The following is a 22,671-nucleotide window of genomic DNA, read 5'->3' as shown; positions in this document are numbered from 1 at the left end:
ACATAGGTCTTTTTTTAAATTTATTTTATATTCTCATTGACTTCAGAGAGGAAGAGAGATAGAAACATCATTGATGAGCGAGAATCATTGATCGGCTGCCTCTTGCATGCCCCCTACTGGGGATCGAACCCACAACTTGGGCTTGTGCCCTTGATTGGAATCAAACCTGGGACCCTTCTGTCCACAGGCTGATGCTCTATCCACTGAGCCAAACCAGCCAGAGCTCTCATCATTGATGTTTCTCTCTCCCCCTCTGAAATCAATTTTAAAAATGTTCCACAAAGAAGAAAGAGGAAAGGCCATGTGTGACAGCGAAGGGGCCGCAGTGCCTGCGTGCAGCCAACAGCTTTTCGGACGGCCCTCCGCGCAGGGGCCTCGGGCGGGGGCCGCACTCACGAGGCTCCCTCGTGCTCGAAGAACCAGGCCCCGGTGAGGGAGGACAGCAGCCGCAGGTCGTAGGTCTTGTGCCCGTGGATGAACTTGCACTCCATCTTCTTGGGCGGGCAGACCACTTTGGTTTTCCACTCGAACGTCACCTCGCACCCGCGCGTCTCGCTGAAGACCTGGGGCCGCCCGATGTCGGCCTCCTCGTCGCACTTGAAGATGATGGCGGACGTGCGGTGGCTGGTGGCTGGGGAGCAGCGGAGGGACCGTCAGACCACACACGCCATGTCTCACGCTGTCCTCAAACTGCCCCCGCCCCCACGCTGCCCCTAGCCCCCCACTACACTGCCCCTAGCCCCCCGGCCACCCCATGCTCCCCAACGCTTCCCTTGGCCTCCATGCTGCCCGTCTCCCCTGCCCCATGCTCCCCCGATGCTGCCCCTGGCCCTCCAGGAGCCCCCTCATGGTCTACGGTACTCACACCGCCTCGGGATCCCCCTCGCGGCCCGGGGTACTCACACTGCCTCCAGGATACCCCCTCGGGGCACTCACACCGCCTCCAGGATCCCCCTCGGGGTACTCACACGGCCTGAGGGATCCCCCTTAGGGTACTCACACTGCCTCCAGGATACCCCCTCGCGGCCTGGGGTACTCACACCGCCTCCAGGAGTCCCCCTCGGGGTACTCACACCACCTCCTCCGGATCCCCCTCGCAGCCCGGGGTACTCACACCGCCTCCGGGATCCCCCTCGGGGTACTCACACCTCCTCCGGATCCCCCTCGCGGCCTGGGGTACTCACACCGCCTGCGGGATCCCCTGGCGACCCGGGGTACTCACACTGCCTGCAGAAGCCCCACTCGCGGTCGCGGTCGTAGTTGGCGGTGGTGGCGCACCACAGCCGCACCCTGTTCTCCAGCACGCACTCCTCGTAGCTCTTGCCGTTGAAGGTGAAGGGGAACACGCAGGGGTCGCCCTCCTCGGTTTCTGGAAGGGGGACAGCACATAGGCCGGTGCTCAGCGGCCTGGAGCTGCCGGGGAGGAGTCCCCTCAGACCCCAGGCCTCCCGCCAGCGTGGCCAGCAGCCCGGCCTGTCTCCAGCCTGCGCTCCGCTCCGGCTGCTGGACGTGGCGCCCGGGGGGATCCGCGGTCCTGGCGCCACAGTGGGCACTTCCCTCCCGTGTGCTCCCTGCCAGGCCTAACGCCACGTCCACCAGGAGTGCAGGTGCCCGCCGCCGAGCTCTACCTGGAGGGCAGGTGTCTCCGTTGGCGTAGCTCAGGATGACGGCCTCGTCCTGGTGCCGGTAGTCCAAACGCATGGACGCCAGCCGCCCGAAGGACACGCCCTTGCTCGCCGAGAGCAGGCAGACGCCGCCGTCCCGGCAGCCGCCCTCGTCCGGGCCCGCGGCGGCTGTGCACACGCCCACGCTGTACGTGCGCGAGTCCCGAGTCACCTGGCGGGGCACACGGGGCTGTGAGTGCCGCCCTGCACGGGCAGCGGGCAGGGGGCAGCGTGGGCAGGGGCAGTGCAGGCAAGGGCAGCGGGGGCAGGGGCAGCGCGGGCAGGGGGCAGGGGGCAGGGGCAGTGCGGGCAGGGGGCAGGGGCAGCGCGGGCAAGGGGCAGCGCGGGCAAGGGGCAGCGCGGGCAGGGGGCAGGGAGCAGGGGCAGCGCGGGCAGGGGCAGCGCGGGCAGGGGGCAGGGGCAGCACGGGCAGGGGGCAGCGCGGGCAGGGGGCAGCGCGGGCAGGGGCAGCGCGGGCAGGGGCAGCGCGGGCAGGGGCAGCGCGGGCAGGGGGCAGGGGCAGCACGGGCAGGGGGCAGCGCGGGCAGGGGGCAGGGGGCAGGGGCAGCGCGGGCAGGGGGCAGGGGCAGCGCGGGCAGGGGGCAGGGGCAGCGCGGGCAGGGGGCAGCGCGGGCAGGGGGCAGGGGGCAGGGGCAGCGCGGGCAGGGGCAGCGTGGGCAGGGGGCAGGGGGCAGGGGGCAGCGCGGGCAGGGGGCAGCGCGGGCAGGGGCCAGAAGGCCATGCCCGCAGAGCGGAGGGGCCTTACCTTGAAGGTGCTCTTGGACAAGCTGGACAGGTTGAAGCTGTAGTCAAGCTGCTCATCCATCAGGGAGCAGCCCTCCGTCCTCACCTCGTCCGGGCACACCAGCGGAGTCTCCCACTCGAACACGAAGTCACAGTCGCTCACCCGCAGCAGCTCCGGGGTGCCCTGCGGGGAGGGCACACGCCGTGGGTTATGGCGCCTCCCCCGCTCACAACCCCCCCAGGGCGAGCCTGGGCCCTGGGGCTGCGCACCCGCCCACACCCCGCGCCCAGGAGCAGGGTGACCTGCCGGGAAAGGGGAGGCCTGTCCCTGTCACCACAGACCCCGGCGAGGAGGGAGCAGCACCTCGCCGCACTCCCCGGCAGCGCCCCCTCCTGGACAGGGGACTGTACGAGGGCTTCTAGGTTACAACAGCCCCTGTGTGCGCCTGCGCGGTAACTCGGGCAGATGCCCGCCAGCTGGCGTGGAGCCAAGGGGACCCGAGCTCGGCACCTGGGTCTGAAACAGCCTCCCCGCACGCCGCAGCCGCCGTGTCCCCACGTGGCACACGGCCTCGCTGGCAGGCACTCACCATGCTCACGCCCCGCTTGCAGTGGAAGGAGATCAGCGAGGTGTAGTTGAAGTGCTTGTCGGCCTGGCACGGGGTGCTGCTCTCGAAGTTCAAGTAGACCTCGTTGGCCACGGGGTTGAGTATCGGGGGTCCCGAGACTCGGCCAATGTCCTGCAGGAGAACACAAACAGGTTTCCCCGGGCCCCGGCTGATACAACGACACCCACTCCGTCTGCTGGAGGAGGAAAGCCGGTGAGCGGCGCACAGGCAGGCCCGGCGCTCGGCGGGACACGGAGAACCAGTGCTGCAGGGCATCGGCTCTGACCCACGGTTAGCAATGGCCACCTGCCCCTGGATGTTCGGACTCCGTCACGGAGAATGTCGCACGGCCTTCTGGGACCGGCGGTGGGAGAGGGAACCCCGTCTGTGCCCCACGCTGACCGCCTGTCGCCCAGCCCTGCACTGCGACCGCCCGCTCACCGGGAGGCGCCCCCGAGAGGTGCCCCCGGGAGGGCACAGCCCTGCTCCCCACCCCGCCCACACTCAGCTCAGCACCAGCACACTGGCTGCTCGGCAGGGATTCTGGAGTAAATGAACACATGAAGGAAAGACGTGTGTGTGTGTGTGTGTGTGTGTGTGTGTGTGTGATAGAGAATGTGTGTGTGATAGAAATCAATAAAAATACACTTTAAAATCCTATCTAATAAAAGAGTAATATATAAATTGACCATCACTCCAACACACAAGATGGCTGCTGCCATGTGGACACAAGATGGCCGCCACAAAATGGCCAGCAGAGGAGGGCAGTTGGGAGGGACCAGGCCTACAAGGGAATGCAGTTGGGGGCAATCAAGCCTGCAAAGGAGGGCAGTTAGAGGTAACCAGGCTGGCAGAGGAGGCAAGTTCGGGGCGACTGGGCCTGCAGGGAAGGGCAGTTGGGGGGGGACCCAGGCCTGCAGGGGAGAGCAGTTAGGGGCAAACAAGCTGGCAGGGGAGCAGTTAGGCACCAATCAGGCTGACAGGGGAGTGGTTAGGGGGTGATCAGGCTGGCAGACAGAAGCAGTTAGGGACAATCAGGAAGGCAGGCAGGAGGGCAGTTGGGAGCCAGCTGGCCTGGATTGTGAAAGGGATGTCTGACTGCCCGTTTAGGCCCGATCCTAAACTGGAGAGGGTGCAGGCTGGGCTGAGGGACGAATTTCGTGCACCGGGCCTCTAATAAATAAATAAAGCACTTGTGTTTCAGAAGAATGCCAACGTCACGAGATGTGCATCCACAGGAACCAAGCTCCCTATGTTCTTTCTTGTACTTTACACAAGTATTTCTCCGCCCAAGACTCCTCCCATGACACACAAGCGTGTAGCTACACGTGTGTTCACATCTCCGCCCACAGCTCATCGGCGGGCATGGCGCAGAGCCCCACGCCCTCCTCCCCACGCTCCCGGCACACGGCCCCGGCCGGCCTCCCGCCTTCCGAGGGAGGCATCCCCGGGAAGCGAGCAGCCCCGCACTTACGATGGGGGCCCCGTCCACGGGCACCTTGCACACGGCGGTCCCGGCAGGGCAGGCCACGCCGTGCATGGGGTTCAGCGGCTGGCAGATGTTGATGTAGTAGTCGGGGTTGGTGTCGGAGGACTCGTCCTCACTCTCGTCGTACGCCTCGTAGCCCCCCGTTTGGTGGATGAGGGGCGACAGGTCGATGATGGAGCTGCCGTTCCTCACGGAGCACTCCGTCTGGGAGAGAGGCAGACCGCACGTCACCCACACGCGTGTGACAGCTCAGCCACCACCAGAAAGCACGGAGGGCGGGCTCGGGGCCCCGGTCGCTCGGCTACAGAGCACCGAGCACGCCGCACCGAGGACCACTGGGGCCGTCGGAGGGGACGAGAGACCCAGGCACCCGCTGGGAGGCCGCCCGGGGCCCGCGTGCGGCCCGGACTCACCGCCTGCTCGCAGGCCAGCGGCGTGTGCCAGGAGAAGAAGAGCGTGCAGGTCCGCTTGTCCAGCGAGATGAGCATGGGCCTGTTGGTGGGCCCGGCCTCGGGCCTGCACACGAAGCTGATGACGCTCTTGTAGCGCAGGCCGGACTTGGAGGGGCAGGGGGAGCCCTCCTCGTACACCAGCTGCAGGACCTGGTCCACGTAGGTGAGCCTCTTGTTGGCCCTGCCCACGCTGATCCTGGTCTGCCCGAAGCAGGCCCCTGCGCCAGGAGGGGAGGGGCACGGGTTACAGCGCACAGGCCGCGCCTCTGAGCCCTTCCCGCCAACGCCGACAGTGCGTTCTGAGGGCCCGCAATGTGAGCAAAGGCCACCGCGCACTGTCCCGTCCCGTGGCCTTTGCTTGTCCTCACCCTCCGGCTCAGGGGTGGAGGCTGGGAGGGAGGCTGGGACAGAGGCAGGGACGGAGTTCGGGACAGAGGCCGGGGCGGAGGCGGGGATGGAGGCCAGGACAGAGGCCGGGGCGGAGGCGGGGATGGAGGCCGGGACAGAGGCCGGGGCGGAGGCGGGGACGGAGGCTGGGATGAGGCCAGGACGGAGGCCGGACAGAGGCCGGGACAGGGAGGCCGGAGCTGGATGGAGGCCGGGCGGAGGCGGGGACGGAGGCCGGGACAGAGGCCGGGGCGGAGGCGGGGACAGAGGCCGGGACAGAGGCCGGGGCGGAGGCGGGGACGGAGGCCGGGACGGAGGCCGGGCGGAGGCCGGGCGGAGGCCTCCGGGGAGAGACGCAGAGCCGCACTCACCCACGCCGGGGGCGCAGTTCTCATTCTCCCCGCAGATGCTGAGGAAGACCAGCCCCTTCTCGCTGTAGGCGGCCGTGTGTCCCTCCTTGCCGCCCAGAGAGTTCAGGTCGAAGAGGTGCCCTGCGAGAGCGAGCGAGACCGTCACCAACTCCGCCACAGGCGAGCTGCCACCGGCCACGGCCCCGGGGCAGGCCAGCGGGGCCCCGGCCTCTGTGCCGCACAGCGCCCGCGGGCCGTGCGGCGGGTCCCTCCCTGCGGTGGGCTGGTGACGTCTCACCGGTGGCGGGGTTGGTGACGCGGCAGTCGCCGTGCACGTTGCTCCGCACGGGGCAGGCGGCCGGCGTGGGCCAGGCGAAGGTGAACTCGCAGTCCTCCACGGCGCTGATGAACATGGGCCTGGCGTTCTGGGGCAGAGCGGGCGGAGGCCTGTGTTTGACCGGGTACCGGCAGGACCTCTGCCCGGGAGCTGGGGCTCCACACAGGGGGCGAGGGGGGCGCCCGGCTCCCACAGGCAGGGCAGGCGGACAAAGGTGCTGCTGCAGGAGCCCACAGCGATGCCGCTCTAACAGCCAGTGCCTGGACCCGCGGTCAGGAACCAGGCGGAGCGCCGCACCCTCGGCCACCACAGGCGCTCAGACCCGCTGGGCGGCCCCGCCTCCGGGCACGGCCAGGCCCACGCCCCTCGCACACCCTGACCCTGTCCCCGACCTTCCCCTCCACCGGCAGCACCGGTGAGCAGCTTCCTGTGGGTGAGGAGTGAACCGGGTCCAGGCCGGAGAGGAAGTGCTGCCTGGACCAGGTCTGGCCAACCTTCCGCTTCCCCAGGTGACACCCGAGACCCGGCTGCTGCCTCGTATCGGTTCCCTACTGCCCCGGGGTGTGAGCGACCGTCCACCCAATGAACTCTGACCCCGAACAGCCAGGCCTGGCGTGGGGGCCGGAGGACAGAGTGCCCAGGACCACAGGGCGGGCATGGTGCTGCCTCCTTACCCGCTGCCCGCCCACCCGCTCACTTGCTCACCCGCCGCCATGCCTGCCATCCTGAGCTCTGAGACTCCCTCCAGGGGAGGCAGACGCCGCCCCCCCGCCCCCCGCTGCCCCCAGGGGCCCGGGGCTGAGGACGCGTCACTCACCACCTGGTTCTCGCTGCAGGTGAACCGGATGGTGGTGGACTTGTTCCGAATCCTGTCAGGACACAGGTCGCCGTCCACGTACTTGAGGACGGTGATGCCGCCCTCCTGCTGCGGGCCGTCCCGCACCCGGCCCAGGTTCACGGGCTTGGAGCCGTTCAGCAGACACGCGGCCGCCTCCTGCGGGCACGGCTCTGCAGCGGAGACACACGGGTCACCTCGGGCTTTTCCACTGGAGCCCGCCTCCTGGCGAGCGAGGCCCGCCCGCGGCTGACTGCACCGGCGCCACCACCGCCGCCTGCTTCTCCCGTCAGGAGGCAGCACGAGGCCTCCCTCAGTGCCCCGGAGAGCTCGGTGCGGGGATCGGCTGTAACAGCCTGGATTCCGTCTGAGCCTCGGTGCCCAGCTGAGGCCAAAGGGACACGGCCTGCCCTCCCCTCGCCTGCCATCCTTATGCAAGAGGCACCGAGGACTCGGCCCGTCCCGGCCCCAAACGCCTGTGCCGCCGGCCCCGAGAAACAACTGGCCCCACTCGGGGCTGAGACCGCGGAGTCGCCAGCCTGCCCGGCGCAGAGCACGGGGAGGGGCCGTGGCCGCGGTGAGACCCCTCTGCAGGAGCCTCGGCACCGGCCGCCGGCGTGGGCAGGGCTGTGTGCACGCCGAGCGCCTGGCAGGTGTCTGGCCCCAGCACACAGCCAGCTTCCCAGCGCTCAGGTTCGGGGGCTGGCTCTGCCCGGAACAGGCCCGCCCACGCGCGCTCAGGGCATGGCTGGCACACACCTCCCCACGCTGGGCCCTCCCCCTCCTCCCTGCCGAGAATCACCTGCCCCCGTGACCGCCTCCACCCACCGCCACCCCTCACGTTCCAGAAGGTGAGAGTGTCCCCGACAGAGCCTGGGGCACCCCAGGGACCAGTCACTGAGACCCCGAAATAACCCTCCTGCGCGGCCTGGCGGAGCCGTGCGTGTCACAGGCAGGCCGGCGCCTAGAAGCCGGCTCCTCGCCCTGCGCTGCCAGCCTGCCGTGCTCACCGGCGCCGGGCTGCGGGGCCAGCGACTTGCAGACGTTGATGAGGTAGTGCTCGGGGGCCCCGGTGCTGGTGACGGCCTCCCAGTTGTCGCTGTACCGCGACAGGGACGACAGGTCGAAGGTGTTGCCAGCCGCGTCCCTGCAGGGAGAGCATCGGGAGGGTCAGCTGTGTGCACTGAGCGGCTGGCACGCTGACGGAATCCCATCTTCCCCGGGGACAGGACTTCAGCCTGGGCCACACCCCAACAGTCAGATCAGCAACAACTCAGATTCACAGAGACACAGTTCAACAAAACTGGGGTGGCTCAATGGATAGAGCATCGGCCTGCGGACTGAAGGGTCCCGGGTTCGATTCCAGTCAAGGACAATGCCTGGGTTTCGGGCTCAATCCCCAGCGGGGGGCGTGGAGGAGGCAGCCAATCAGTGATTCTCTCTCATCACTGATGTTTCTCTCCAGGCAATAAAAAACATTTTTTAAATTGTCTATTAGCAAGAAACTTCCAAACACCAAGCCGGAGAAGCGGGTCTCTCAGAGCTCGGGCCACGGAGAAGGCACCCAGCAGCCACGGCAGCCACGGCCCGGGAAGCTGGCCGCACGCCGGTACGACAGGAGGAGGGGTGGGAACGGCCCGGGAGCCGCGCTGTGCCAGCCCCACCGGAGAGGAGGAAACGGGACCAAAGCCGAGGACGCGGCCCATGGGGAGAGGCCATCGGGACAGTGAGACTCGTCTCTCTTTTCACGAAAAGCGACCACGGAGCCACGCTCAGCCGCAAGGCGCCGGCACACTCACTTGAAGGAGCACTCGGTCACGTCGAAGGGGCGGCAGGCATACTGGGTGCGCCACTCAAACAGGTAGGAGCAGTCGGAGGTCTCCTGCAGGAACACGGGCTGCGGGGGAGACACGCGTGTGACACGGAGCCTCCGTGTGCTCACGCTGTGGGTTCAGGGCGGGCGTGGTCGGGCGATCACGGTCCCTGAAACCCGCTCGGACACCAAGGTGTCCACACGCCCCCTCGGCCCAGCGCGGCGGTGGGGAGCGGCCAGGGCGCCCCGGGAGACCCCCACCCCCGCGGCCCGCACCTTCTGGGTGCTGTGGTGGCAGTAGAAGAAGATGGTGGTCGAGCGCTGGTACACCTTGTGGCAGGTGTCGCCGCCCGTGTAGTTCATCTTCAGCAGCCCGTTCTCGTAGGTCAGCTTCTGCGTGAGGAGGCCTGCGCGGGGGCGGCTGGTCAACGGGGATCGGCTCGGCCGGGCTCGGCCGGGCCCGGCGCCGCGCCGACCACGACCCCCCGGGCATCGCGCACCCCGAGCCGCAGGCGCCCGAGGTGCCGGCCCGGCTGTGCCTGCTCCGGCCACGTCACAGCGGGAGGCACGGAGCCAGGCCTCTCGCCCAGACTGAGCCCAGGACGGCACAGCCGTCCCTCAGCCAGTCGGCACACGGCGGCCACACCTTCACGTGGCCCTGGGGGCCGCCCTCACACAGCCGCTCCCTGGACTTCCCTTTGAAATGTCCCTCAACTTATTCCACTGGCCCGCGGCTGAGACGGCGCGGGGACCCATGGCCTGCCTGTGAGCTCCAGGGCCAAACCCTTTCCTGAACGGGTTCCCGACTCGATTCTAGAAGGTACTACCTCAGAACACCCATCCCTGCTGATTCGGCGGCCCCACTGCTGCAATAGAGAAAAGACACAAGTCTGCCCTCACCGGCTTGGCTCAGTGGATAGAGCGTCGGCCTGCGGGCGGAAGGGTCCTGGGTTCGAGTCTGGCCATGGGCACATGTCTGGGTGGAGGGCTCAATCTCCAGTAGGGGGCATGCAGGAGGCAGCCAATCAATGATTCTCATCGCTAATGTTTCTCTCTCTCTCTCTCTCTCTCTCCCTTCCTCTCTGAAATCACTAAAAATGTTTGTAAAAAACAAGATCTTAGGATCTGTGTTGGGCACTGCTAAGTGTGAATGAAATAAACGAAGCTCGAGGGCCCCCACCGTGCACACTCTTGCTCAGGAGTCAGCAGCAGGCACCTCCCCGCGGCACCCAGCAGCCGTCCTCCTGCCGAGGAGATGCACCCCAGCCCGGCCCCTCCAGCCCCGCCCCGGCTCTGCCGCAGCCCCGTACCTGCCACCTTGTGGAACCCCAGCGGGCCCCGCTTCTCCTGGCAGGACGAGATCACCTTGGACGCGTCGTCGGCGGAGCAGACGCCGGCGGCCAGCCTCCCGCAGACGCGGAAGTAGTATGTGTACTCGCCGGCGTTCACCACACTGTCATTCAGCGACAGCGGCTTCAGGTCGTACAGGTGGCCGTGCTTGGGGTCCCGCACCTCGCAGTTGTCTCCTGCGGGACGCGGGAGGAGTCACGCGCAGCCCGAAGTGACCCCTTCCCCCCAGGCAGCGGCCGAAGCGAAGCAGACAGCACACACGTGTTCCCACTGTTTCTACAGACACGCGGAGAACGGCCTGGCGGACAACTTTCTACAGGAGCCGAGGACCCGCAGTGAGCCGCCACGTGACCAAACAGAACAGTAAGTGGCCCCACTCGTGTGCTCACGCGTGAGAAGCCCACGCCGTCAACCCAGGCACCAAGGAAAACACCGCCGGGCAGGTGGGCGACGTACTGAGTAATAACTCCGGGCAGAGACTGTCTGCGCAGCCCGGCCGGCGGGCTCAGAGGCTGAGCATCGACCTCTGAACCAGGAGATCACAGTTCAAGTCACAGTCGGGGCACAGGCCCCGGCTGCAGGCTTGATCCCGTGTGGGGCGAGCAGGAGGCAGCCGATCCATGATTCTCTCTCATCACTGATGTTTCTCTCTCTCTCTCCCTCTCCCTCTCCCTTCCTCTCTGAAATCAATAAGAATTATTTTTTTTTAAAGATGCTATGTGTTCATTCTATCATACATTACACCGGGAACTAACGGGACAGTGTATGTCAACGGTCACTGAGAAGAGAGCCTCCCCAGGTGACAGCGGAAGAGAGAGCAGTTATCTGCCCACCACGCGTGTTCCGCGGCCACACGCGTGCCCGTCACTGCAGCCTCACGCAGTCGCGCCGGGCCTACCTTCCGCCCGGATCACCGGGCAGGCTTCCACCGTCCTCCAGACGAACACGTACTCACACTCGTCCAGCAGCTGGAACGTGGGCGAGCCCTGGAGCGAGGAGGGGAGGACAGCCCCGTGAACAGCCAGCCTCTCACTCCGTGAGAGCGCCACTGTCAGCCCCGTGGCCCCAGAGAGCACACTCCCGCTGAGCCCAACGGCCGGGCCCGGGGAAGCCCGGGCAGGTTGTGAGTGACAAGGTTCAGCGATGGGAGGGACCTGGGCAAGGAAGGGGACACACGAGACACACTGCTTGTCACACTCACATCGCCGCCCGGGCACACGCACCGCCGCCCGGGCACACGCACCGCCGCCCGGGCACACGCACCGCCGCCCGGGCACACGCACCGCCATCCGGGCACACTCACCGACGTCCGGGCACACGCACCGCCGCCCGGGCACACGCACCGCCGCCCGGGCACACGCACCGCCATCCGGGCACACTCACCGACGTCCGGGCACACGCACCGCCGTCCGGGCACACGCACCGCCGCCCGGGCACACGCACCGCCGTCCGGGCACACGCACCGCCGCCCGGGCACACTCACCGCCACCCGGGCACACGCACCGCCGTCCGGGCACACTCACCGACGTCTGGGCACACTCCAGCGTTATCCGGGTGGAATAGCGCTGGTTCCCATTGCACTTGTCGCCGTTGACGTAGACGAGGCTCAGGGACCCGTTGCCGGCAGCCTGCGGGCTGATCTGCACCACGCCCAGGTTCCAGTTGTCCTCCTCGGACACCAGGCACGATCCCACTGCGTGGCCTGCAAGAGCCGGGGGGTTCGCTGGGGGCGGAGGGGGAGGGGAAGGCGGCGGGACTGGAGCCCAAAGCCGTGCTCACCTCGGCAGCCGGGGATGTACGGGAGGGGCGTGCACACGCTCAGGTAGAATGTCCTCCTCTCTCCGTCCACCGTGGGGTCCACGGCGACCCAGGGCTTCCGCACGCTGCTCAGGCCGCTCAGGTCATACTCGTTCCCGGCCGGGTCTGGATCACAGAGCACGCAGGGCAGCGGGCCTCACACCCAGCGAGACCCACGCTGCACCCCTGGCACTCACGGCAGGGGTGAGGGGGCCTGGCCGGTACGCCCAGTGGTTAGAATGCCGGCTGCACACTAAGGGCTGTGGGTACGATTCCCAGTCAAGGGCACGGACCTGGGTTGCAGATTTGATCTGGCCCTGGTCAAGGTGCCCACAGGAGGCAACCAATTGATGTGTCTCTCACATCAGTGTTTCCCCCCCTCTTTGCCTTCTTCCTTCCCTCCCACTCTCTCTAGAAATCAATGGGAAAATATCCTCAGGTGAGAATAAGAAGAAAAAAAAAACCAAGCAGCAGCAGCAGCAGCAAGGAGGCTTCCTGCAGACACGCGGCCGCTCTGACCCTCTCAGCTGCCGTGCGCAGCGCCCCCCAGAGGGCACTGGGGCGGGTCCCGGGGACACTGCTTGGCCCCGGGCCCACCTTCCGCTACTCGGTCCTCTTTTTAGTCTTCCTCCTCAGATAAGGAGCTCCGAGAGTGTATTTTATTTCCCCCCAAATTTCCTTCTCTGTTCTTAAGCATGTAATTCTGATCCGAAAATGTAACTTAAAACCATTAACTACCCCAGATTCCCTTCAAGGGGAAAGATTCCAAATCTAGGCCTCCTTCAAAAAGAATGTGCAAACACGCATGGCACGCCGCCTATAAAGTAGAACACACCACATACTCAGTGCACACATGCACACACACATATGCACGTGCAGACATGCACCCGTGCACACACACTCACACGCACACCTACTCACGTGCGCACGCACACTCTGACCAGGCTCTGAGTGCCTGGTCCCCCCGGCCTTACCTGTGACCTGGCAGTCCACGGGGGAAGGCACGCAGGCCAGCGCCGTCTCAAACTCAATGTAGGTCCTGCGGAGGCCCAGGCCGGCGTCGATGTCCTGGTGCAGGAATTTGGGGATTCCTGGGTACAGGTCATCGTTGCACACAAAGCGGATGATGAAAGAACTGCCAGACGCTGGGGAACAAGGAGGACAGACCGTGAGAAACGGCAGCCATCACAGCGCCGCCCACCAGCCCTCCCGCTGGAACCAGCCCGAGGCCGCCTCGGGGACGTGACCTCACAGCGCCAGCTCTGCGTCCAGGGGCCTGTGCGCTGAGAGGCACATTCATGGCGACCGTGACCCCCGTGCAGATGGGGTGATATGTGAACCCCCTGGTTCTCACACAAGGCAGGGCAAGAGCAGGTCTACGAGTGCAAGTACACAAACAGCTTAGTCTTATACTATTACTTATTAATGGAGGCCCGGTGCACGGACACAAACTGGGCTGCCCCTTTGATACCAGATTTGTGCCCGGTGGGGTCCCTCGGCCTGGCCTGCAGGGATCGGGCCAAAGATGACTCTCTGACATCCCCCTGAAGGGTCCCGGATTACGAGAGGACGGTTCTTGAGTGACGCATTCCAGAATCAGGCCCCCTCCTCTCTGGTTCCAGCTGCGTCACCCCAGAACTGCAGCTGCAAGTCACCGTAGCTCAGCAGCTCCTGCGTTGAGCGTCTGCCCCCTGGTGGCCAGTGCATGGCATTGCTACTGGCCAGTCACTTAAGCTTATATATACATAGAATTGTACTATTTCACATACAAACAACTGTAAACCTACTTTTGCCCCCACCCTATATTTCAGAAAATATACAAGTGCTACATCCGTTTATCAATGAAAACGTTAGGAAACAGCATAACTCTCCCCTACTGATTTAATCAAAAAACATTTACACACAGGAGTGAGGACAGGGCTGCCACTCCCAGTGGTGGCCCTAACAGCACATTACACACAGCCAGGCCAGGCCGGGGAGGAGACGGTAAGAAGGAAAAGGCAGAGTGGGCACAGCAGTCCCAGGCGTGGTGGCAGGGAACGCGGCGATGTCAGAGGCCGTGAAGGCCACTGCGGGGATCGGAGCCGATACCGCAGAGGGTGAGGAAGGGAACAGTGTTGAGGGCCGGGGAACAGAACCGAGGGGTGTGCAGCCAGCAGGTGCCTCAGTGGCTCCAGAGCCAGGACGTCTGAGGTCAGAGCCAGGATGAAAGTCAGAAGACCTGGGCCCCGACTCCGGCTCTGCCCACCGAGGAGCTGGCTCTGCCCTGGCACGGGCGGGCCGGGCCCTGGTCCCCATCAGGTGACACCGGTGAGGGGTGAGTGCCGAGGGCTGGTGAGAACCGGCCAGCCAGGCGCACTCAGCATCCTGACAAGGAAGCGTGGCTGGGACCCAACCACCAGCCACCGGGCTGGCACTCTGACATCCAGTTCCCGCTGCGCGACACAGTGCAGGGGAGTAAACGTGTCCAACTGTACGTGCCCTGGCCAGTTTGGCTCAGTGGATGGAGCGTGGGCCTGCCGATTGGGGGTCCCAGGTTCAATTCTGGTCAAGGGCAGCCAATCAATGATTCTCTCTCATCATTGATGTGTCTATCTCTCCCTCTCCCTTCCTCTCTGAAATCAATAAAGATATATATATTTTTTTAAAGTAACAACGTCCTGTGTCAGAGGGACAACTGATGAAGGACAGGGGAGGAGGGGCGAGCGGGCAGCAGGGGTCCAGCCACCTCTCCAGTCGGGACCTGGGTGAGCAGGAGGCCACGTCCCTGTGGCACACGTGTGTCGGAGGCGGGGGGGACTCAGACACCGCAGGGACTCCCTGACGTCACGCTCTCAAAGGGGACAGTCACGGAACCGCCGGCACATACACGTCCGGCCACATCGGCGTGGCGCTGGGCTCACCCTTGGTGTCGGAGTAGGGGCCCTTGTAGGTCAGCGTCATGAACCCCTCCGTGGACAGCTGGAGGTTCTTCTCCAGGCCGACCTGCCGCTCTGGCTTCAGGTTGTTGATATCCGCTGTCTGGGTCGCCGCCTCGCAGCCGGCGGCCGGCTTTCCGTCCAGGGTCCCACACACGGGCATCGGGCCGCACACGTTGAACTGCAGGCCGGACGGGAAGAAGCACACCCACACCTTCAGGCCGTGCCCCTCGCCACGGGGAGAGCCCGCGACCCTGCCCCGGCCACGCTGGGCAGCGGGAGCCCACTGCCTGGTCACCAACGCCCCACGTTTGGGCGAAGATCAAGGCGAGTGCCCAGGGGCTGCCTCCAAGGCGTGGCACGTGCTATGTGGCCCTGCACCTCCAAACGCTCAGGCGCATTTCCGGTAACCGTGACCTCATGTGGCAGAGGACACACGTAAGCCCTAGTTTCAGTCACACTAGAGAATGACAGGCAGCTAACATGTTAACTAAGTCATCATGATGGGAATAACCGTAGGCTTCTTAAAGACGCTGACACCATCCCGTGAAAATGAAGGAGAACAGGCCCCGGGCGGGAAGACGGAAGGAAAGACCACTCTGTCTGGTAAGTGGGGCGTGGAAACGTATACGAAAGTAACAACTACGGACAAAAATGGGTTTCTGAAAGACCGGATCTCCTACTTCAGAAACGGCCAGTCGGGGCAATGCCAAGTAATCGGGGCTCTTCACTTCTAGCATGTTCTGTGGGACTCACGTTATCTAGAATGTTCTCTATGGGGTTCAACAGGCAGCTCAGTACACCCTCACCCACTGTAACTACACCCTCGTCTATTGTAATTATACCCTTGTCTACTGTAAATGACCTCTTACCCACTGTAACCTGCACTCTCACCTACTGTAACCCATACCCTCACCCATTGTGACTACACTCTCGCCTGATGTAACCTAACCCCTCACCTACTATAACCCACACCCTCATCTGCTGTAAAAACACTCTCAACTACTGTGAATGACACCAGCAGGATGCCTCCCCAGCACCAGCTGCCGATGGCCTCAGCGCATTTCCCGGCAAACTGGGATTCACGCGGAATGCTTACCACAAAAGTCTTCCCGATGCCAGAGACCACGTAGCCTTGGGAACTGTTGAGCGGATTCAGGTCAAACACATACCCGCTGTTCGGGTCCCTTATGGCACAGGCCTGCGGGGACGAGGCGGGAAGAGAGACACTCGAGCCCTGTCCTGGAGGGCACAGCACACACAGTGCCTCCCACGCCCGCCTGTGCTCCTGACGGGAGCCCCAGAGAGAGGGCAACCCTCATGCCCACCGCCGGGCTCAGTGCTGGGCGCTGACCATGAACCAGGAGATCACGGTTCAATTCCCATGCAGGGCACAAGCCTGGTTGCGAACTTGATCCCCAGTAGGGGGCGTGCAGGAGGCAGTTGGACAGTTTCCATGGTGATGCTGGTTAGATTAGGAAGGGGGCGGGGGAGCGCAGAGCCGGCAGCGGGTGGGATGTCAGGGCAGCTCCGAGAGGTCCCGGCGGCACACGTACCTCGTCTGTTTCCGTGGTTATCTGGATGGGACAGGCGGCCTCCGTGTTCCACAGGAACGTGGCCACGCACTCCCAGATGAGAGAGAAGATCGGGTGGGTGTTCTGGAAGGTCAAATGCAGGGCTAGGTGTCACTCGACAGGCGGGGTGCTCAGTGAGTGTCACCCAGTTACAAGGCGGTCCTCCCTGTGCCTGCTGTGACGGCATCGCCTCACGCTCAGGCTTGGATGCTGAGGCCTGGACCTGAGGCCCTGCCAGCAGCAAAGGGTGCAACTGGGACCCAAACCCAAGTCTGAGTCCAAGACCACGCTTTCGAAAAGGAGAACCTGACTCCTCTACCCCCGTGGAGACGCCAGGCGGAGCCGGCAGAGCCCCGGGCCCCCGCGGAGCCGCTCACCAGGCTGCCCCTGGAGCACACGAGGTGGATGCGGGTGGTGTAGGTGGTCTGCATGCCGTCGCTGGTGGTGCAGGCCGAGCCGTTCTCGTACTCCAGCAGCAGGCTGCCGCTCTCCTCCACCAGCGGCCCGAAGCGCGCCATGCCCAGGTTGCTGATGGAGACGACCTCGGAGAACACGCCCTGCTTGTTCTCGTACCGCATCTGGCAGGCGGACGCGTAGCGGTCGCAGCCCGGCACGGGGCTCAGCGGCCGGCACACGTTGATGTAGTACTTGCGCCACGCGCTGTGGGCCCCGGCGCTGTCCAGCGCGTACCAGTTCCCCTCGGGGCCGTCGTCTGCCTTGGCCAGCCTGAAAGCCAGACGGCGATGTGTGAGGCCCGACAGCTCAGCGCTGAGCGTCCAGAGACACGCAGAGAGCGAGCCCTCGCGGTCCCCCTCCTGAGCTCTCACCGCGACTCACGCACCCAGCAGCGTGGTGTGGCCAAACGCAGACCCCGCACACCCCGACCTGCCCCCTGGCACACCCCGACCTGCCCCCCTGGCACACCCCGACCTGCCCCCTGGCACACCCCGACCTGCCCCCTGGCACACCCCGACCTGCCCCCCTGCGCCCACAGAGGCCCAGCCCGCCGTCACGGTTGCTGGCACCTCCCCACCCGCTCCCGCAGCCCGGCGCCCGGCGCCAGGCTCCCGGGAGGCCCGCGGCGGCCTCCGTGCTGATGGCGGGCAGGGGGGCCGCGCGGCCGCCGCACCTGGAGAGGTCGTACTGCTCCATGGACAGCGGGTCGGTCACCAGGCACTCCAGCGGCTCCTCGGGGCAGGCGTAGCTGGTGTACCAGCGGAAGTTGTAGGTCGAGTTATCTTCCTCCTGTGGCGAGGGGGCGGGCAGGAGGCAGAGCGGGGAGGTCACGGGAAGCCAGGGTTAGACACAGTCAGACAGGTGCGCTCTGTGGGCACTGCAGGAAGGAGGGTCCCGTTCCCGCGCGTTCACAGGACGGGGGTCCAGTAAAAAGCTAGGGCAGCCCCGGGCTGTGAGGGGGAATGGCTGCGGGGCCGGTGCGGGTGGGGCCCGCCGAACGGGCTGCGGGCGAGCGGAGCAGACAGCTGGGGCAGGGACGCTCAGAGAGGGAACCTGCCTGTGGCCGGCAAACCTAGGACCCACTGCAATCCCCGGAGGTGGGAGCACGGCCAGGAGGCCGGACTGAACGCTGTGTCTGCGTGAAGGCCACGGCAGGCGGCTCAGTGCTGCTCTTGGGAGACAGACAATGCGGCCATTTATCCCCAGGGACGCCCAGCTCACACCCCACCTCCGGGGGGAGCCTCGTCTCAGTGCAGACAGGCGCCAGCCCGAGGGCCCTTCCTTCCTTCCTCCCGCCTTCGAGGTTTCACCTCTCCCAGCAACGTGCCTGGGCCCACGTGGGCACACACAGCCCCCCTTACCTGGTACACGGGACCCGCAGCCCCCCACTACCTGGTACAGGAGCACACACAGCCCCTCCCTACCTGGTACACGGGACCCACAGCCCCCCACTACCTGGTACAGGAGCACACACAGCCCCCCTTACCTGGTACACGGGACCCGCAGCCTCCCACTACCTGGTACACGGGACCCGCAGCCCCCCACTACCTGGTACACGGGACCCGCAGCCCCCCACTACCTGGTACACGGGACCCGCAGCCCCTCCCTACCTGGTACAGGAGCACACACAGCCCCTCCCTACCTGGTACAGGAGCACACACAGCCCCTCCCTACCTGGTACAGGAGCACACACAGCCCCTGCCTACCTGGTACAGGAGCACACAGCCCCTCCCTACCTGGTACAGGAGCACACACAGCCCCTCCCTACCTGGTACTCGGGGACGCCCACGTCTGCGTCCCGGTCACAGAGGAAGGTGATGAGCGTGGACCTGGGGGTGTGTCTGTTGTTGTTGTAGGGCGTGCCGTCCCTGTAGGTCAGCTGGATCATCCCATCGTAATAGGAAAGCTTAGCGTTGCTCTGTCCCAAGTTCCAGGCCTTCCCATCGCTGAAACAGGAAGCGCCGCTCAGAAGAGACCCCGGCCAGCCGCCCGTGTGCTGGCACGGGAGGGGGCCGGCGTGCAGGAAGGGGAGCAGCGGGCCGGGACCCAGGGTGCAGACCACCTGACCCCGGCAGGATGCTAAGCGGGGGGAGGGGGAGAGAGAGGGCAGCCCCCCTCGGGAACCCACGCCCACAGCCGGCTGACGGTACAGCCCCTCCACTGCACTGGTGAGCAGAGAAACACACCAATGTCTGTCTAGCAGGTGAGCAGAGCCAGCCACACGGAAACCGCTCCCGTTGCCAAGGGAAACAGCACTCCCAGCATCCTCTGGCTCACAAGCTACCTTTGCTCAGCCTCTGAAGGCAGAGAGCACACCTGCCCCTGAATACCGTCTGTTGCCCGGGAAGCCTCGGGGCGGCCGGTGGAGACTTGCCTTCTCGCCACCTGGCAGGCGCCTGAGCCGGGCTGGCAGCCGCCCACGGTCACCGCCGCGCACACGTTGATGTAGAAGTCGTACTTGGCCGTCTCCACCTTGTAGCCGTCCTTCTTGGTGAGAGGCGACAGGTCGTAGGAGAAGCCTGGGAGAGACGGGCAGCCGGGGCGGTCAGTCGGGCAGACAGGGACCCGGGTGTGGCCTCTCGCAGGCGCTCTGCCCGGACAGACGAGGGCCCGGCCCGGCACAGAGCAGCCCCTGCTGTGCTGGGAGGTGTCCCTCCGCTGACACCGTCAAACATGAGGTTCCTCGCACAGCCCGCCACGGCTGGTCACGTGACCCGGGCTCTACGATGGGCACCACAGGGCCTGCGTGGTCTCTGGGGCGGTTTCCCGGCTTTTCACGCGACTCATTTCCTCGTGACCCTCGACTCAGCAAAACCTCCCTTAACCGTGAAGTTAGAGAGGCTGCTCGTGACCTCAGACACCGGGTCCCCAGGGTGTGGGGCGTGGGCCCTCGTGGTAACACCATTCGCTAGAAGCCCCCGCCGCCTGGGGCGCGGGCGCATACGCACCCGCCTGGGAGTCGAAGACGGTGCAGTTGTCGCCCTCGGTGCGCGCCAGCACGCAGGCGGCGGCCGTGTGCCACTCGAACTCGTAGAAGCAGCCGTCCTCCCGGGCATCCATCAGCACCGGCGCGCTCTCCAGCTCCCCTGTGGGCGCAGGGTGTCACCGGCCCGCCGGGCGCGGTCCCACAGACCCCGTGCCCGCCCCCACCCAGGGTCCAGTGCACCCCCAGAGCGGGGGCGGCGGGACACTGCGGGCAGTGTCCGTGAGGGGGAGGAGGAGGTCTGGAGATGGCCGTGGCAGCTGCTGCCCAACGATGGGAACGTGCTTCACGCCAAGGAACTGTCCACTTAAAACCGTTAAAATGGTGAGGTTCATGTTATGTGTATTTTACTACAATTTCAAAAAGCATATAAATTTTATATTATGCATATTATGCCATGATTTTAAAAAAGAAGAAAAAAAATGTAAAAAGCTCAAAAAAATAGTCCTAGCCGGGCTGGGCAGCTTTGGTTGGGTGCTGGTCAGGACACGTGGCCGTGATGCAGGCTCTATCGCCACTAGGGGGCGTGCAGGCAGCAGCCCACTGATGTTTCTTTCTCTCCTTCTCCCTTCCTCTCTCTCTCAAATCAATAAAAGCATATTTTTTGAAAAAGACAAATACTCCTCGCCCCTGAGCTTATTCCACAGCTGAGGATTTATCTAAAGGAAACAGCTCGGCGGGAGGAGGGGAGGAAATGTTAACGGCACGCTTAGCGACAGCGGCAACATGCTGAGTCCAACAGCAAGGACAGCGTTTAATGATAATAAGACTGAGCCATGATCAGCTCTCAGCACTCAACATGGCAGTCCCTGAACATTATGCATGTGACTGTGACATCGGAAATTATTCACAAAACACTACATTCTGAGAAACACAAAGACGTGTGACTCTCTATAGGTTGTGACCCTGTAAAACAATGTAAGGAAAGGCCCTGTTTGGCTCAGTGGTTGGTGTCGGCCTGCGGACTGAAGGGTTCCAGGTTTGATTCCAGCCAAGGGCATATACCCGGGTTGCATGCTTGATCCCCAGTGTGGGGTGTGCAGGAGGCAGCCAATCACTGTGTCTCATTATTGATTTTCTCTTTCTCCCTCTCCTTTCTTCTCTGAAATCAATAAAAATATATTTAAAAAAAGAATGCATTGTGTTCCTTGGTGAAACGAAGGACAGCACTTTTTTAAATATATTTTTCTTGATTTGAGAGAGGAAGGGAGAGGGAGAAACAGAAACATCAACGATGAAAGAGAGTCATTGATCAGCTGCCTCCTGCACAGCCCCCACTGGTGAGAGCCCGCAACCTGGGCATGTGCCCTGATGGGGAATCGAACCGTGACCTCCTGGTTCACAGGTCAAAGCTCAACCACTGAGCCACGCCAGCTGGCCGGACAGCCTTTTTAAGCCATTCCCCGGAGCCAGGCGGCTGTGTGATGGCTGTGTATCAGTCCTAAGCAAGAAGCCATGCGCAGAACGTAGCTCTTCGGAAAATTACGCCGATGCCCTCAGACTCCATACAGTTCCTCCATTTCTGGGCGGGTTTGGGGCAGGGGGTGGGAAGTCAAACCCAGCTGACCACCACTAAGGGTGCTGGACCCTGACATGCTTGGACCCCTCCCCGCCCTTCAGCCTCATCCCCCGGCAGTGCCAACAGGAACGGCGATGAGGAGGGTGGGCACACCCCTGGCCACAGCCACAGCCACGGTTTTCCTTTTCTCTTTTTAAATTCTTACCTGGCTTGCACACAAGTACAATGTCAGTTTTTATTCTCTTCTTATCACCACAAACATCACCATCTGAGTAGGAGAGTATAATGTTCCCGTTCTCTTTTATGGGAGAAGACACAAATTTGCCCAGACTCTTCTTTCCGTTCTTGTCTGGAAGAAAAGGGGGTGGGGAGACAGAGACGTGAGTGAAATGGTGATGCCACAGAGAGGGACCTCAGCTCAGCAGGTGCGCCACGCCCCTTCTTGGCCGCCTGCCGGGCCAGGCGGTCAAGTGCGGCCGGGTGGGGGCAGCCACGTGGAAAACCCCACAGGCCGCCTCCAGGCCTCGCAGGAAAGTGCGGGAATGATAACCAAGTCCCTGCGCCCACAGGAGGTGGGGAGGCTACAGCCACGCCGCCCCGTAAGGCAGTGGGAGCGTCCGCCGTGGGCCAGAGAGGCCCCAGAGTCATCTGGTCTGGCCCCGACAAGGCCTCGGGCTGAGGAGTTAATTAAATGTTTGACCAAATGTGTAAGTTGATCAAATGATGTTATAAATACCCACGTGGCCCCGCCCCTGCGTCAAACAGCGCGGCTCCCGCATTCTGGCGCCTCAGTGGCCCCGAGACACAGAGCTTTGAGCGGCACAGCCAGGCGGCTAGAGAGTAACTGAGCCTGTTCGGCCAGCCAGGACTGTGGCCACGGAATCGTGGTCTGGTTGGTGTTTACTTTACTATCAGGTTCTGAACCTCCAGCCACGTCCTTCAGTAAAGGCCACGCCTGGACCTGCTCAGAAGACCGGGGGGTGACGCCTGACACCCGCCGGGGCTCAAGACTCCGCGTCACACGTGTAACAGACGCGGGGGACTCCCCTGCCGGTCACGGTCAAGGTGACCCCTAAGGGACACTGACACGCCACATGCACGCGCCCATCCAGGCGTGTCAGCCGGGCACCCAGCCCCGCGGAAGGGCCGGCACCGCGCTCTGACAGAGGCCACAGCATAAGGCGCCATCGCCTTCCGCCACACGTTAGAAAAGCCGAGCGGTCCGCTGTTAAAAGGATCAAATCCGTTTTGCACGAGGACTAGCCATGTGCTTCTTCCAGAGCGAACAGATCAAGTGTTTTCAGCAGGTTCTCTCCGCTCCGGCCACGGGCTGGCCACCGCAGGCCCGTCCCCGCCCGGAGCCGAGCGCAGAGCGGAGCGGGGCGCCCCCAGGAG

The 22,671-nt window shown here is 64.2% G+C and overlaps 1 protein-coding gene across 4 annotated transcripts in view; it reads right to left on the bottom strand.

The window, feature by feature from the left end:
• IGF2R (insulin like growth factor 2 receptor) overlaps positions 1-22,671 on the bottom strand; it is an 84,639-nt gene that overhangs the window by 10,511 nt on the left and 51,457 nt on the right. For all 4 annotated transcript variants that reach the window (XM_084890902.1, XM_084890903.1, XM_084890904.1 and 1 more), the window contains exons 13-39: positions 21,482-21,625; positions 19,723-19,860; positions 19,149-19,293; positions 18,543-18,720; positions 17,448-17,563; positions 16,696-17,044; positions 16,301-16,402; positions 15,844-15,945; positions 14,730-14,925; positions 12,801-12,971; positions 11,809-11,952; positions 11,553-11,731; positions 10,928-11,015; positions 9,990-10,205; positions 8,956-9,086; positions 8,666-8,763; positions 7,877-8,013; positions 6,849-7,039; positions 5,993-6,119; positions 5,716-5,835; positions 4,919-5,175; positions 4,491-4,709; positions 2,999-3,148; positions 2,431-2,592; positions 1,629-1,836; positions 1,223-1,369; positions 397-631 (exon numbers count right to left, since the gene is read on the bottom strand). In XM_084890902.1, coding sequence (XP_084747028.1) covers positions 397-631; positions 1,223-1,369; positions 1,629-1,836; positions 2,431-2,592; positions 2,999-3,148; positions 4,491-4,709; positions 4,919-5,175; positions 5,716-5,835; positions 5,993-6,119; positions 6,849-7,039; positions 7,877-8,013; positions 8,666-8,763; positions 8,956-9,086; positions 9,990-10,205; positions 10,928-11,015; positions 11,553-11,731; positions 11,809-11,952; positions 12,801-12,971; positions 14,730-14,925; positions 15,844-15,945; positions 16,301-16,402; positions 16,696-17,044; positions 17,448-17,563; positions 18,543-18,720; positions 19,149-19,293; positions 19,723-19,860; positions 21,482-21,625 — 4,450 coding nt within the window. The remainder of the gene's footprint in view (positions 1-396; positions 632-1,222; positions 1,370-1,628; positions 1,837-2,430; positions 2,593-2,998; positions 3,149-4,490; positions 4,710-4,918; positions 5,176-5,715; positions 5,836-5,992; positions 6,120-6,848; positions 7,040-7,876; positions 8,014-8,665; positions 8,764-8,955; positions 9,087-9,989; positions 10,206-10,927; positions 11,016-11,552; positions 11,732-11,808; positions 11,953-12,800; positions 12,972-14,729; positions 14,926-15,843; positions 15,946-16,300; positions 16,403-16,695; positions 17,045-17,447; positions 17,564-18,542; positions 18,721-19,148; positions 19,294-19,722; positions 19,861-21,481; positions 21,626-22,671) is intronic.

Source organism: Pipistrellus hanaki (assembly GCF_964339955.1).
Source record: "Pipistrellus hanaki genome assembly, chromosome: 7".
NCBI lineage: Eukaryota > Metazoa > Chordata > Mammalia > Chiroptera > Vespertilionidae > Pipistrellus > Pipistrellus hanaki.
The sequence above is the reverse complement of the archived record's forward strand: the minus strand, read 5'-3'. Positions and strand labels throughout refer to the sequence as shown.